This window comes from Tinamus guttatus, unplaced genomic scaffold (assembly GCF_059628265.1).
Source record: "Tinamus guttatus ecotype Peru unplaced genomic scaffold, ASM5962826v1 Tinamus_guttatus_pri_ptg000314l, whole genome shotgun sequence".
In the NCBI taxonomy this organism is placed as follows: Eukaryota; Metazoa; Chordata; class Aves; order Tinamiformes; family Tinamidae; genus Tinamus; species Tinamus guttatus.
The window spans coordinates 8,864,568-8,881,107 of NW_028288848.1; the positions used below are offsets into that span (position 1 = coordinate 8,864,568).

The window sequence follows — 16,540 nt, forward strand, 5'->3', positions numbered from 1 at the left end:
ATCTCCCAGTATAGGGAAGTATATAAAGCTACTTGCAAGCGTTTACTCCCAGTCTCTATGAATGGCTCGGGAGCTGTAAAGTCTTTAGTTTCCCTAGTGCTTCCTTCTCCTACTGGGTACCATTATGGGTGACTGGTGTGACTCAGATTCAAGAGGGAGAAGCTGACATCCCTGCACAGTGTATGAATGGAAAGTCATACAGGATCAGGTAGAACAGACCTTCTCCTGCGAGGAGAGTACAGGCTCTCTTCCTTTCAACAACTTGTGTCATCAATTTCTGGTATTTCTAGTTGTTAGTTTGTATTCATGTATACACCATGTATTGTAGAGTCTTGGTTTTAGTGCATTTCCTATTTTATTCTTTTACTGAACAACAGAAACTGAAATCTGTGAGATTGGGGTTGTTGCAGATAATTCCCTAAGTTGCCTTCAAAATACATTAAAACCATGAAAAAAAGTACTTAAAAGAGTCTGTTTTTTGAAGCTTGACAGTTATTGATAGTTTACTAATTTAAATGAAGAGCTGACTTAATTTCTTTGACACAAGTGTTTCTTTATTTATTTTGAACATACTTTTGCCTTCCAATTTTGCCAGTCTATTTCAAGGCTCATAAAGAGCAGAGGTCCATTATCAATAAGCTGGTTAAAGGCATGAAGAGACATTCCAGCTTTGTTCAGACTGTGGCCCTTAGGACTTCCCACCTGTGGCCTGCACATTAAGCTAGCTCTCACCTTAGTGTCTCTCTTTTATGGCCATTTGGCTAGAGGTGGGATTTTTATAGAACAGATGCTATAACAAAAGCAGCTGTTTAAAAAGATGTTGACAGCCATGGAATTGGTATCATTTCAAAACACTTCAGTAATTGTTCACTTCTAAACAAATATGTAGAGATGCATATGGTTGTGACATTATTACTGTTTTACAATTTTACGCAAGAGAAACCACCTAAGTGTCTTTTTGTTGGGAAATCACGGAGCTGGAAAATGTTGGGGACATTTGATTGCTGTATTATCAGTGTGAATTAGTAATTGGAATCTATTTCTGTCAAAATAGTTTCATGTTAATGTTCAGGAGCATTTATAATGCAGAAAGACTTGATTTGCTGCTATTTTTTTCCCAAAATCTGCATCCGTAATATTTTCAACCTTTCCTTGCAGTGTTTGCTAGTTCTGAGCCTGTGCCAGGATTCCAGGGAGACACCCTGCAGTTAGCTTTCATCGACCTCAGACAAGTAAGACACTAGTTGTTGTTTTTTATCCTACTAATTTCCCCTTTTGACCAATGTTGAAGTTATTAAATTCAAGAACCTTTCATGTTTTAGCATTCCCATGTAATTAGTTTTGAAAAGCAGAAGTTATTTGAAATGTTATTAGTGGCACCATTCCTTGTAATTTAGTATAAAACTTTTTTTTTCCCCAATGTGATGTTAGACGGCACTGTGCTACTAGTGATACTGAATATAATCATGAATCAATACTGGATAAAATGTTGAATTGTGATCCTGACAATTTGTAAAAATTTGGTGACACCTTTTTGCAAGAGTGTACATGTTACTGTGGTGGGCTGGCCTGGTTCCAGTTTGAGCAATTGATCCTCTCTACAAAACTACTCCCTGGAGAGCAGTATTGGGCATGATATTATTTAGCATTTCCTTTCCTTAACTTGTTACATAAAAATTGTTTAAATTGTTAGAAAGCAGCTTTATTCCAGTGGGCTGATCTCTATTCTATGTCAAATTTAATTTTAAATACCTCTGTGTTGGAAGCACTTTTCCACGGGTCTTGCCAAAAGGAAGGTTTTTCCAACCTAACTTCAATTTATCTTAATTTCACCTAGTTATTTCTGTTCCCTGTTCTCTGTAAGTTCTGACATCATGTCCAACCATAAAAATTCATTTTCATAAACTTTTATTTCTTAAAGTAAGCTTTTAGAAAGGGTATATTTATTCTCAAAATTGCAAGTACAAGTGTCATTCATGAAGTGAGTCATTAACTGCAAATGGAGAGATTTTAACTTCCTACAGACTTTGGTGATAAATAAATTAATAATTGGAAAGGATTTCATTAAGGTATGTTTTTCAATGAAAAAGTTAAAACGTAGAGGTCTATGTTAGATTCTCGTAGGGATATATCCTAGCAAATACTGTCTACAATGGGATGAGTATGGGCTGAGTGAAGAGTGATATAAGGTGGAGCCCCTAAAACTTGTTAATATGATACCATATGATACCTGCATATTAGGAGTTCCAGAAGATCAAAAACGGCTACCGGGTATGTGAAATAGACTCTGCCAAACTTAAAATACCAGAAGTCTTGCCTTGACTAGCAGTCTTCCTCTTTTGGATTCTTTTTCATTCTCTTTTTTATCATTTTTAGAAGTGACTGAACATCTTCCACTTTGTACTAAGCCAATTTAGTTGTAGGGAAAGGGTGTTGAGAGATTTTGGCACCATTTCTTTCATTCTCCTAAGTGCTATAAATTCTTGCAGAGCCTATGTTTCTTTCAAGGGAAAATGTGGCTTCCAGCCATGCAGGAGGGCAGGGTGTTTGCATACTTGCGCCAGGAAACAAATAATATTTTTGTGTGTTTTAAGTACCAGGCATCGAGCTTGTCACGTAAATAAGGATGATGTTGCTTATGATAGCACTTGGTTTATGTTGGCAACTTATATTTAGAATTCTCACAGCGCGAGTAACTCTCTGCTCTATGCCATGGGAATCTAATCAATTTCAGGTACTTTGTAAGCAGCAAAAATTTGGGCAGCTGTTTTTGTTAGGTTGTGATAGGTTGTGTTAGGCTTGTAGATGTAGAATAATTCTGCATTTTGGACTATGGAGGCTCTATGTTTTGCGTGCCTCGCCAAAACACTGAGGTATTGCTAGCACACATTAAAAGCAACATTTGCCATTTAGTAAGGATTTGCACTGTTTTCCCTCTCTTCCTTATTTGTGATCTATTTCTATCTTAATAGGGTGGATGACAGTTCTTTTCAAGAATACTTAGCAAGGCAACAGAGCCTTTTTCAGAAAGTTCTTATAAGAGGTCATGCCTCTGTTTTTTAGTTTGAATTTGATACTTCTTCATGAATCGCAGGATATGAAAGATAAGGAAGTAGGTCCAGTGGTCAGGTTTTACCTGCCCACCCGGACTGTGCCCTGAGGTCAAACTCCTGATATTGGCTGTTTGGTACAGAGGAGCTGATGACAGGTAGGGGCTGATACAAGGGGGAAAGCTTGAACCGTATCAAAGCTAAAAGGCAGGAGATTTGGGACTCAGTGAGAGACTGTAGCTAAAAGATGGATCAGCAGGATTGCCCTCTTCGTAAAAAGCAGCTGACCTGCAAGGGAAAAGACTTTATCGTCCTGCCAATCACATACTCGCTAATGGAAGCCAGTTATCTCAACAACAGCTTAGTCTGCCTGTGTTGTGCAAGGACAATGTGTGAGATTAGTGAGCACTGGGCAGTAGAATATTGCAGTGCATTTTGCTAAAGAAATAACTGACTTACAAGGAACCGGCTTGTAAGAAGGAAGAACAACTACACTTGGATAAAAAGGGAAAATAATTGCCGAGGATGTTTTCATGGTAATAGTTCCTGATCCTCAGTCTTTCCCTAGGCAGAGTGTGAACAGCATGTTGTCTTCCTGCAGGCTCAGTTTTTACTTTCTAGTCTTACAATACTTTCTAGTCTGCCGTAATAAGGACATAATGAGGACTTGCTTATGGAAAGAGAATAGGATATAGTAGCAGAAAGCTCTAAGGGGCCAGAAATCGTGAAGGGGCAAGTGCTTCCCAGTGTCCCTTTTGATGAGCTACCTCTTTCTTTTTACACTATCCCCCCCTTTACTTCTTGTAATATCTAATATTCTCCCTAATGGAGCTTAGTAATTTGTAGATGAATTTAGTGAATAAAAATGTTTGTGCTACTCTTATGGCTGTCATCCTACAGAGATGACTTACATGATGTGCCTGGCCAGTCACAGATAGTTTGCTTGTTCTCCAGTCTTTTTCCTTCTGCCAGAAGGAAAACTTTTGTGTGCACAGACTTCTTTCTAATTCCTATGTTTCACCTGTGTTCTGCTATATATTTTTTGTTGGTAAAAATAGGACAGAAATCATCTTTCATTGAAGAGGGGGAGTGCCACAATTTCTGAAGAACTTAGAAGTTTATATATTGCGTGAAGTATCCTAGAAAAATGATCCAGGATAATTTCATGTTTGAACGGTCTTTTCCATGTAAATGATCAACTTCAAAGGGAAGAGTCCATTTCACTTGCTTTATGCTGACTGGAGTGTAACAAGCATAGTCAGACACACTCCTGGCTTTTACATCACTGTAGAGCATTGCATTCACAGTGGCCAAGGGCATTTTTCCAAAGGATACATTCAACTGTGCAGGGTTATCCCAGATCTGGTAAGAGTAGAGTATGCTGCAGACCTGGAAAGATGAGCAGTGGATATACAGGACAACAGCAGGGTAATAGGGGGCTTTCTTAGAAAACTACTTGAAATTTACTGAAAGAACCACCTCAGTATAAGATTTGTAATACAGAAGCACATAGACATGATCATCTATAAACTTGCAATTCCGGCTAGTTTAGAAGCAAGTAAAAAAATCCAAATAGATGCCTGGTTCTCTACAGCTGCTGTAATTGTGTCATGTCTGTTGTCGCCTGTCTTACTGTATGACCTGAGGTGCATTTGCCCACATGCACCCTTTCACCCCACTTACTTAAAGCCACTGAGGGGCAGGTGAGCTCGCCAACAAGATTATCAAAGTGGCATGTGATGCTTTTAAGGGAATCTTCTCTCGAAGATGACCCAGGCCACCTGCGACCTACATTGCTCTCTGAAGATAATCTCTTGCTACTGACTATAGAGGGAACCTGGGTAAATAGCACCATTGACCAAACTGAGGTGAAATGAACTTTGGGGATTTCGCTACCAATTCAGATCTTAGGTCAATTGGAATTAACCTTCAAAAGTAAACAGGTCTTAGTTCCTCTTACTTGAATTAGTCTCTGCGGAAGCTCAAGCTCCTACATGAATTAGTTTTGTCCTGGTTATGATCTTTTCTTTAGGGTTTAAGACTAGGATTAACATGCTGGAATGAGAGGTGATTTTTTGGATGTCCTGGATGCCTAAACATTGTGAAGAAAAGGCTTGAATCCTAAAAAAAAAAAAAAAAAAAGTGCAATATTCAGGAGAGAATCAACTTAGTGAGCAGTGGATAAGCATGATAACCTTCTGGTAGCTGGAGATAACCTGTTGTGTTTTGTGTTAATTGTTGTTTTCCTAGGGCAAATTGAATGATTCTTAGCTAACTAGAAGGTAGCAAATACGTGTTCATGGAATCCATTCATTGTCTGCAGAGAAGACTTAAAACATAATGCAATCAGCTAGTTCATATAAAGTAATTGTAGTAATGTATGCAACAGGTATAATTTTATTTCAAGGAGAAAATTCTTGATAGTGTGCTAATATAGTCCTCAGTTTTCTTCTGCTACTCAAGTTTGCTTTTCATTCATCATTAAGAGATCATACCATCCATCTGATCAACCCAAAAGTCGTGTGTAGCTAGAAACTGTGGGGCAGATCACTGAACTTCAGTCCCAGCCATTAGACTGTCTGCCACAAAAGGCAAGTTGTAGTTCACTTTTCCTGGTCGTTTTATTTGCAGTGTTTGATTTGAATTCATTTCCTGTGGTAGTAACGCATTCCAGCTCTGGCTTTTTTTTTTTTTTTTTCTGATTTCCCCAATGTGCAGCACATTAAAGTTCTCACATCTGTGTTCCCTGCAGAGAACTCTCTCAAGCCTTTCTGTAGACTTCAGAGAATAAGTTGCAGCCTGTTGCCGAAACCATCCATTATCAGTGCTGGTGGCTCAGGAGGGTAGGTTTGCGCTGTGGCTTCCTTCACAGGTTGCCAGCCCTCACAGCCCTGGCTTTGAAATCAGTAGGTTGCACCTGCCCATGACTTCTGCTCTGCAGAAGTCTTTTTTTCTTGGCCAAAAAGACCACCAGAATTTTCCAAGAGAGAGAAAACTCTCATAGTATCTTTAGGAATCTTAAAGTTTCAGAGTTTAAAGAAAAAAGAGAGGCATCCATTTCATAAAAAGCCATCAGTTTGCATTGTTGAAGAGCAAGTAAAATGAAATATTTTCCTGAGGGAAATGGTTGCTGAGACTTTTATCTTCACAGAGGCTCTTTCACAGTGCTTACGGATCCCCTTTTCCCCTATACGCTCCCCAGCTTCTCTGAACAAGCAAAGGAGCATGTCACATCTGTAACATGAAGCCCAGCCTCAGGGTCCTGTGAAATGGGATTTGTGCTTCTCTAGTTTTCAGTCCAGTGCCACTTATTCAGATAAAGAAAGGAGCTCAGATTTCAGACAGCAGTGAAATGGGAATGGGAAATCCACTTCTCTGGATTTCAGGCCACATCCTCAAGCTTTTGGAGAAGGAAACAAGTCTCTTGCTGACCTTCGTCTCCATAACTTGGTTCCACAGTAAAGGGAAGGAGTGTAGAGGCAAGCTGTGAGCAGAACAGAGACTGTTCAAGGTTGCATTTCTCACATATTTGCATCATACTGGCATAACATGCCTATATGTAAGAAATCTGCATTCAGAATGATTCAGTTACTTAATTATGGACTGCATGGTGCATGTGTGCTGGTAAGCTTTAAGGGAACATGCAATATTTTTTTCTGAATTCTTACCAGTAAACAGGTATTCTTCATGTGAACGTGAGCATTTATGCATTAAGAACTTACATTCCCCAATGGCAAATCTTGCTTTTGATCTCTCCCCTTCACCTGGACTCTGAAAAGCCTGTAGATAGACTCTGATCACAAGCTGTGTGTGTAGAGGCGCTTGTGAGGAAGGTCTCAATCAGTGCTCTTTACACAGAAACAAACCAGCTCATCACTTGGAAGGGATTTATACCTGCCAGCTGGTAAGAGTTAGGAGGCTCTGGAAGCAAATGCAGAGAAATCAGCAGCAGGGGGTTCAAAAACAAGCATGGCTCTAGTTGCACTGTCTTGATAAGGATTTGCAGAATCAAAGCAGGATGGCATGTCTGTCATTCCCCAGCAGTAGGTTTTCCTACCCTGCAACTGCCAGGGGCTAAGAGCTAGGGCGCGTGTTTGGTAGTGTGTTCTCCAGGACATTAGATCATTCACCAAATTTGGTGCAAATCTGATCGTATCCAGTTCTACATCTGAATGGCTCTTTTTCAGCAGAGAAGTGCAAATAACATACTGCTAACCCAGCACATTTTAACTCTGGATCATGGTATACCGTGAATGTGGCAGCATAACTGAAAAAGAGGTTTTTAAAAACAGTGCTGTTAATTCATCTGAGTAGCCCTTATCAGTAACTTACCTGAATAAAACCCTGTAGATGTGGCTATTTATCTGCAAGATGTAGCATCTGATCTAAGGCAAAAGCAGTGGCAGTTGCTTCCAAGGAAAGTGTAAAGACTATGTGATGACAGGTATAATGCTTAAAGTGGATGACATCTCCTAATCTGAAGAGAGCTGTAGCAATCCTGTAACAGGTAATTTACCAAAAAATAAGAGAATATTTTACCTGTTATTTCTTTAAGCTTGTTTTTATTTATTCATTTTTTTCATTATATTTCTTTAAACTAGCATTTAAGGGATGCAGTTGTCTTAGTTCTTTACTTTCACAACCAGAAATATCCAGATATTAGATGATTTGTCAAGAAATCTCTACTGTATATTTAGAAAATAGATGAGTTCATGAAGTGCTGATTCAGCTTGACAGAGAGACCTGTAAATAACAGCTTTTGATTCAGAACATAAGCCTTGAGTAAGGCTTTTTAACCCCAGTTTTTTGTTTGTTTGTTTAGATGAATAATAATTTTTAGAACAGAGACAGGACATGGCATTTATTGATTTCATTGCCGTGTGTGAATGAAATGCATCTCAGAATAATGCAGAATACTACCAAATATCATAATTAGCCATCTTTTAACTCATCATCGATACTTTCACAAGATAAGATTTAGAAATAGTTCATCAATGCATTCAAAACCTATAGGACTGTTGTTATGATGAAAAGTCCTTATTCACATCCCCAGGAAACCCCCCTGTTAAAGAAAGTTCTTTCCATAGTTAGAGAAGATCACAATGTAAGTGGCTGTATCTTTGGTACTGGACATGTATGTGCCACTTGTACCCTGTTCGTAATGCCAGAATTATGTATCTGGAAAGCTATTTATGAAGTGGTCAAGGTTTGGCTCAATATTGTCTGCTAACAGAAGAGCTTGTCTGAAGGTTTCTGTTATTTCACAGAAGCAGGTGTTGGTAGGAAAGAGTCACTAGGTTCACTTCCAAGTAATTTTCCAATAAATAAATCTCTTGAATGGGAAGAAGTTTGTCCTTGTGTCTATTACAAACTGTTGCCTACCCTTACTATGAGTCACTGCTCTTGCATCCCATTAAAGATGAAGAAGGAGATAAGTTATTGAGTGGAACGAAGTGGAATTATTTTCTCTATTCATTTTCTTTCTGTTAGCAGCTTTGCTTCCTGCTCCCAGGCACACCTTTATCTTTGTCTCTTTAGAAATGACATAAATGCAACCTGGAGGTTTTATCTGCAGGACATTTTGGATACGTGACTTCCCTGAAGACAGTGAATACGTCATAGGAAGCTGTTGTCTTCCCAGTGACAGCCCGTTGCTGTGGAGTCACTACCATTGTGCCTGGGCCCTTCTGTAGGCCTGAGCTGATGGATGGAGTCTAGCGGTGGAGCCCCTGGCTCCACAGGACTTCCTCTGCATCCCTAGGTGGTATGTGCTTCCCAAGTAACGAATGACCAGTGTTAATTGGAAAACACCCAAGAAGAAATTTTTGTTTTCCTTCAAGTTACTTGTATTCTGGTAACATCTGTGAGCCCTAGTCATCCATCAGGGAGCCAAGGGGCTCGTTGCTGTGTTAGTGTGTTCAGTAGTTTCTGGCCCAGGTTTGCCACATACTCCAGCCTGAGCTAGGTCAGTAGTATCCCTGGTATGTAGTGAACACTGGTCAGTAGGCATAACCCACTGTCCATACAGCTTTGCATTCAGTAGTGTTTCATTGCATCAGTCAACAAACACGTTTAGATTCTATTCCTTCTGTAAATTATCTGTCAATCACGGGCAGTAAGCAGGATATCTCTCTCTCTCCCTCTCTCTCTTCTTTTTTTTTTTTTTTTTTTTTTGCTACAATTTCTTCTGTGGAAAAGAAATGTTATATGTCTCTTCTTTCAAAAGTCACCATAGGACCAGTGCAAATTTAATTTAAAGCAAATGAATCTTTTACAATAAAAAAAACAAGGATTGTTCTCCACTTCAGAGCAATAGTGCAAGAAAGTGGAGCTTTCCTTCATGCACAGAGTGCCTTCTTGAGTCAAGGCTTCCAAAGCTTTGCAGATACACAGTATAGCAAGCACTGAAATAAGTGATATGTAGTTAATGATTGCTTAATCATTTGGAGCGTAGTCTCTGGGGGCTTTTGCCCCCCATCTTCATAAACGCTTCTCTAGTATGTAATATAGGGTGGCACTGTCCTTCAGGGAGTTTTAGAACTGCAGAAATACAAAATAAATAATAATTCTAAATATCTTACTGCCTCCAGTCAGTCAGTGAAGTCCAGAAGATGAAAACTGGCTATCCTCATATTTTCATATTCTCATATTTAAGAGGTAATACCATTATTTAGATAAATGAGGTGAAATAATTATACTGTAAGAGATTTGACTGAACCAGCATGTCCTTAAGCACAGGTCTGTATCATCCTGGTTTATACTATATTAACACAGATGTCTGAGAAGATTATCCATTCTGTATCAATTTATCATCTTACAAGTTGTATTAGGGAATGCTGAAATAACAAAGTTTACATATAAGTTTTACATGTAAGGTGTCTTTTAGAAAATTTTGGAGTGCTTTCTTTAGAGCATTAGTAGCAAAGGACAACCCTCCAACAACCACAAGAGAGTGATCCTATGGGGGAAAAAAAGACAGAATTAAGAATGATAAAATAATAGGAAAAAAAAAAGAGTAAGTGTCAATATTTGAATAAGTGAAAGCAGTAAATTATTGGAGAGAATGGGCCTAAAAATGGAAGAACAACAACAACAACAATTTATTTGACCATAAATGCATTTTATTCTCCCTGTCCTTTTCTTCTTTCTCTCAATTTATTATTCTCATGGTTTATGCTGAGAACCTTGAAGAGCATTATTTTTAGAAGAAACATTAAAGAGGTATTTTTACCCAGAGGAAGGAAAAGACTTTCAGTATGCAAAATGTGATATATAAAGTCCAACAAAGCCCTCCAGTTGTCTTATTCCCAGGAAAAGACCAGCTTTCCCAGTTTAAATAGCATGCTTCCAGGAAATCATTCCAGGAGAGCATGCAGCCAGCCCATGCTATTCCCAAACACTCAGTGTAACATGATGCAGCTAAACCAGAGGACAATTTTCATCTTTTGACACTGTGTCAAACGTGTCAGTTGAGTAGTTTATGTGAAATTTGTAGAAGTACATAGGCCTTTAGATACCTCTCCAGAATAAGAAACATGCAGTAGACAAAGAAGAAAAAAAAAAAAGTGATTTTAAAGGCTGACTTTTTAAATTTAGGTTACAGAAAAAGTACGGAGCCAGCGGCATGACTTAGTGCATTCAGATCCTTTTTTTTTTTTTTTTCCCTCTAATTGGCTGGAGGGAGTGGAACAAGTAGAAAGATTATTCATAATTCCTGATTCTGTATAATACAAGGGGAATGGTACATTAGCTAATGTTACAGGGTGCCTAGAGAGGTTGTGGAGTCTCCTTCTCTGGAGATCTTCCTAACCACCTTGATGCCACCCTGTGCCACGTGCTCTGAGTGTCCCTGCTGGAGCAGGGGGGTTGGACTAGATGATCTCTAGAGGTCCCTTCCAACCTCAACCATTATGTGATTCTGTGTGTGTAATTCATAGAGGAGATTGAAGCTGTGCTTAAGTGACATGATCATAAGTTCTACTGCAAGTAGTGTCCCAAAGTTAACATTCAGAATAAAAGCAAAAAAGGGATCTTACAAACACTGCTATTCTGGAGTTCAAATCTAAATCTTTGCCTTCTCTCAGGGCATATGAGAAGGACATGAAAATTGCGCTACAGGATACTGAGTTTTGTGGGAGTAAAGGAGATTTGATCCTAACTTTGATAATATAATTACAATGCACATCCATATGATATGCTTTGGAATAGTATTATGATGAGCCTGGTGCCCAAGTCTTGCACCCATTGAGCTAGAGAATCGTAAAAAAGTTCACAGTGAGACAGAATAATGTTGAATAGTCCCTAGACAGGAATATGAGGTAACTTGTGGTGGGGCAGCAAGTGGTGTAACTGATAGATTGAAAAAACACAAACTGAAAACTCAAGTGACAGTGTAAAACATTCCCTGTAGCTTAATTAATTAAAACCAATAATACAATTTAAACTTCTTTGGGTTAAATTTACTTTAATGAGGGTGTTAATTACTAGAGGATTAACACGGCTTACATGTGATAATAGATGTGGTCAATCAATAAAGGGTAAGAATAATGTTCGTTTAAGAAGCAAAAGAATCTAGCACAGGATTACTCACCAGAAAGGGAGAACATTTCAAAGTGGTAAGAAAAATCAGGGGAAGCGTTTTTCGAATTGCTGCAGGCATTGGAGGCTGTTTTGTGCCATCATTACTCAGCAAAAGTTTCATGTCTAGTGGGATCTATCAGAGGAAACTTTAAGAAATGAAAAGTGAAAAGTGGTGAGAAAAGGCGTATTCAAAGGAAGAAGATAGCAGCTTCCAAGGCAAAAGATTTCTTGAAGATGCATTTCTTAAGAAAAAGTCTTAACTATTGATATTAAACAAAGAGTCTTTCCTAAAGTGTTTGTGAACGTCACAACAGCAGATTGTTATCCAGGTCTTTGATATCAGAGTTATCCAGGTCTCTTATTATAGCAACTTTTAGGTTCAAAGGCCTTCGGTAGAGCAAGTTAGCTAGACAATAAAACCAAATACCAGAATTATATGTAGACCATGGAATTTGCTAAAGTGTTTTTAGAGCCATGTGATAGAGAAGCTTTAGCAGTAGCTGAAGGAGAGAGGAGGGAAAAAAAAAAAAATGAATGTGTGGCTTTTGGCTAGTGGTTTTGGCTTTGCTTGCAACTTCTCTATATTTACATTCCTGAGCTACTGATTATGGCATTCCTTGTGCGGTGGTTCCCAGGTTGGGCATGGCTTTGCCTAAGGCGTGTAACTTTGTCTGCTGCCGCGGGTAGCCCGTTGTGCAAGCAGCGCCTCGCGCTGCTGCAGAGGCAGGAGCTCTGCTTAGGGTGAGCTGGTGATGAGCAGCACACGCATCCACAGGGGCCTTTACAGAGTGCACGAGGTGCTGTGTTGTTGTCGTCACAAATGCAAACAGAAGATGTAGATTTCTGGCCTGCTATGTCTTAAATTTATTTGAGTGGCTTTCCAGGTTCTCTTAACTCAGCGCCTGAGATGCCCCAAGATACTTCAGCAAGGATACTCACACAACCTTTGTGCTCGGACAAACTGCTTCAGACGTTTAGCTCCAACACATGGACTTCATAGGCTAGAAGACAATTTGGAGTAATTAGTTCAAAACTGTTTTTCAGATAAAGATTTTTTTGTGGCGTAGTACGTATGCATCAACCTACAAAGCTCTAGGCTTATTCATATGGATACTGCTAAATTTTACTTAGCTGGGACAAGAGCGTTCAATTCCAGAACATGCTATGGAAGTTGAAGTGAATGTGCTTGGTATTTAAATTTTATTTCAGTTACCATAAATTAGACTAGTCTCACCTTCTCTTACCATTTGATTTTAGCATTTATGAATACCCCTTTTTAGTGAATACTTTAAATGGAATTTTACCTGAAGAATGAGATTAATGAATGTTTAATCCCCCAAAAAATGTTTTTAAGGTAGTGTGCCATGCTATATGACATTTATAGCACTATTTCAGATAAGAGCAAATACCTAAAAGCAAGACTATTTTATGTCACGTGCAGTTGGGGAGAAAAAGCCTATGGAAAATGGAAGTTTAAATAAGCTATTCTGTACAAATTTCCTCTTAAGATAGGAATGTTTGGTAAATTTTAAGGTTTAAGTGCTACTTACAAACCTGTGTTTAAAAAAGAAAAAAAAGAAAGAAGCAAAAGAAGCAAAGTGAAAATGACAGCTTTCAATTTAACTGGGATGGTCTAAGTGCTTCTACAAGGTTTTACCAACTCAGACTTTCAAAGTGTCCTTCTGATGAAAGGCAGAAGTCGTATTTGGGGCTGTGCACATAACTCCCTGCATGCTCTCTGAAAGCATATGCCTTTGTATCAAAAGCTCAAAAACTTAGTGAATGGCCTGAACATCGCATAATACACAGTTTTTATCCGTGCAAATGTTAAATGCTGGTAGAGCTTTCTGCCTTGTGTAAAGGGACTTGGCGTCCAGGCTCAGGGACTGCCCTCTGGAGCCTGGCAGTCCGCCTGCATCCGCCCTTCCAGCTTTTGGCCGCTTCACAGCTCGAAGGATACTTCTTTTGCTACTAGTCCAGCTTATTTTTTAATGATGAGGAAGAACATACTTCATAATAAGGATTATTCATTAATAATAATGAATTATTAATTAATAATCTGCAATTAAATCATCTTTGAGTAGGTCTTATTTGCATAGGGCTTATATGTATTGCATAGGGCTTATATGCTACTTATATCTGCCTCGATTACTGTATCTAAGGTACTTTCTTCACATGTTTCATCCTGGCTGCTGGAAATGTTAATGGGGCTCATAAAAGCTGAACAGTGTCACTGCTTCTCTGCTTATGATAAGCAACGAGCACTTCAGCAATACCGATTCTATTTTCCAGGCAGGCTTAAGTGTATTTGAAGAACTGCAGAATAAAAAAATGGTATTTGCGTTAATTTTTGTATATAACAAGACCAGACATCTCAGAATGTACCTCAGGGCCCATATTTTAGGAAAGTATTCTGCCCTTTGGAAGAAATCAGGTTCTAAAGAATTAATTTGAACCCAAGTGACTTCTGTTTTTTTTTCTTTTTTTTTCTCCTTTCTTTCTTTCTTAGCATAACAACAGTTCCGAGTGGTTCAGCTTTCATAACCTCTGAGTCTATGTATTAGACACTTACAAATGTGTTAAAGATTCTATCCCAGCATTCAAGATAGCGGCAGATATGATTTTCACTTACAAATTTTAAACAGATGCAAGCATTCAAATAACTGTTTCATTTGGGTGAATATTTAGGTGCTCCACATTTAGGCACAAATGCTAGGTGCATTTTGCTTAAGAAAGGAAACCTTCTAATTTAGTAGCTTAAAAACTTAAAGATACTGCCTTTATAACACAAACTATCTTTGCTTTGAAAATCTAGGGCTCAGTTTTCAAAGCAATGCCTAGGAATTTAGCCTGCGACCCCCATTGACACTAATGGGAATTGCATAGCTTAGTCCCCATAACATCACTTTGAAAATGCATTTGTTATAGCAATCCAGAAAATGCTATAGGGAGACATTCACAGCTCAAGAGATCAGTTTACACTTTGAAATACAAAACCAATGTGTGTTATTTCAGTTATGTGATCAGTGGCTGGGGGGATTTTAAAATTCACCACCTTCACAAAATAAGTCACCAGGAGTAAATAAAACAAAATATTTTGGCAAGTGGCAGACAGACTTGCTAACCAGGCTAACAAGGCGTTTGTCAGCAGTAAAGAGCTCCAGCTGATTAAGTGCTAATTGAATTTGGTGGGTGCCGTGTTATTCAGCAGCTAGCAAGTGTCCTCTTTGTTCCTTGCGGGTTGGATTTAGATATCTATATTTTCAACACTGCTGTTGTTCCTTTGTGTCTAGGAAATGTTTAGAGTGAACAAGACTTGTCTTTGTCCAGTTCAGCTTCTGCTCCTTGGCATTTTAGTTCCATCCTAGTGAGTGCTGTCACGCTGTGCTCGCTTCCAGAAACGGGGAGAGAACGCAGTTTGTGAACTAATGGGCATGGTGTCTTAATGTTCATACTTTTTTGTTGTTGTTGTTACTGTTGTTGCTTTTAACTCACTGGGAATAGATGTGCACCTATGCAGTGTATATTCACGTCTTCTTGTGCATGAAATGGAAACAGAGCCTGGGAAGAAAGCGGCTTTGTTTGGTAGCTGTATTACTGCGGCGCAGATGAGTCCAGTCATAGGCCATGGCCCCATTAGGCTGGCCAGAGTATAAATAAGTGTTTTAACAAAAGGAAGACAATGTCGCCTCAGAAATTGCAAGCTGATGAGATTATAGCTCCACTGGAAGGTTACGGTTATGTCAGAAATTATGAAACAACAGTGATTCTGGTTGACACGCTTGCTCTGCGGGCAGCAGCCTGGTGCATCCCTGTGCGTGGAGGCAGGTAGCGCGAGCCCCTCACAGCTCAGGGCCTTTCCCTGCTTACAATGGCAAAGTTCCTGCGTGGCTGAAGCTTTTTCAGCACCAGTTATTACAGTAGTAATAACTGTATATTTGTATACTTGCTGTTCTTGTGTTTCAGTGGCTTGAATGGCACATAGCTACCAAAAATCAATTTTTTTTTCCTTAGGTCAAAAGCCATGTACCCTCAAGGAAAAACTTATGTTGCTACTGCTCTGTATTCTTTCCTTAAAAAAAAAAAAAAAACTGCTAGCTTGTAGCTTGCAGTTGTATATGCTTGGCACCACTCATTTCCCAGAAGAGTTCACCAGTATTCTGGGCTTTGGGGTTTTTTTAATTAAAGAGGTCAAAATCCATTATATCTAAATTTCAGAGAATTTACCAATTAGCTCTAGTCTGCAATGCCCAGCAGGTGGCTTTTATACTATTAAAGGGAGATTGTTTCCATCTCTGATCAAAGCAAAAACAAAGCAAAAGAAAAAACACAATATTTTCCTGTACACAGTGCAAACCACATGCTGTGTAAATTATAGGTGAAAGCTGGGTGTGAGAGACTGTTCAGCAGTATGGCTTCAAGAAAAAAAATCTATATATTTAACACCCTTCCCCATGAGGATTTTAATGGTAATGTCTAAATCTGTTTAGACTACTGATTAGCTAAGAGGATTAGACAGCTTGCTATTTCCTAAAATGAAGATTTTAGCATTTTCTTATTTAAAAGTAAAAGTAAAAATACAACAAAGCACTTTAAAGAATTTGATAGAAGTGAAATGAGCCAAAGCTGAGTGTGCCAAAATGTCTCAAGGTGCTCAAGCTTTTTAGCTTCTAATTTGCCCTTTTCAGTGAATCTAAATTTCTCAGATTTTTACCTACTTAAAAGAATGCTTGTGACCTCCTGACCCTTTTGTTATCCTTTGCTCTGCGAGGCCTTTATTCTGTAAGGCTTAGGTATAAAAAATAAAAAGGAGCGTTAATGGCATAACAGTCCTTTCTGATCACCCTGTGTAAGATGTTTATGCAAAGTGTCAATAGAAGCAATTGGCCTAACAGTGTGACAACCTGCTT

At 38.8% G+C, this 16,540-nt stretch overlaps 1 protein-coding gene across 4 annotated transcripts in view; it reads left to right on the top strand.

Annotated features, from left to right (window-relative positions):
• EXOC6 (exocyst complex component 6) overlaps window positions 1-16,540 on the top strand; it is an 89,611-nt gene that overhangs the window by 65,043 nt on the left and 8,028 nt on the right. For all 4 annotated transcript variants that reach the window (XM_088528754.1, XM_088528755.1, XM_088528756.1 and 1 more), the window contains one exon: window positions 1,159-1,232. In XM_088528754.1, the coding sequence (XP_088384880.1) occupies window positions 1,159-1,232 (74 nt within the window). The remainder of the gene's footprint in view (window positions 1-1,158; window positions 1,233-16,540) is intronic.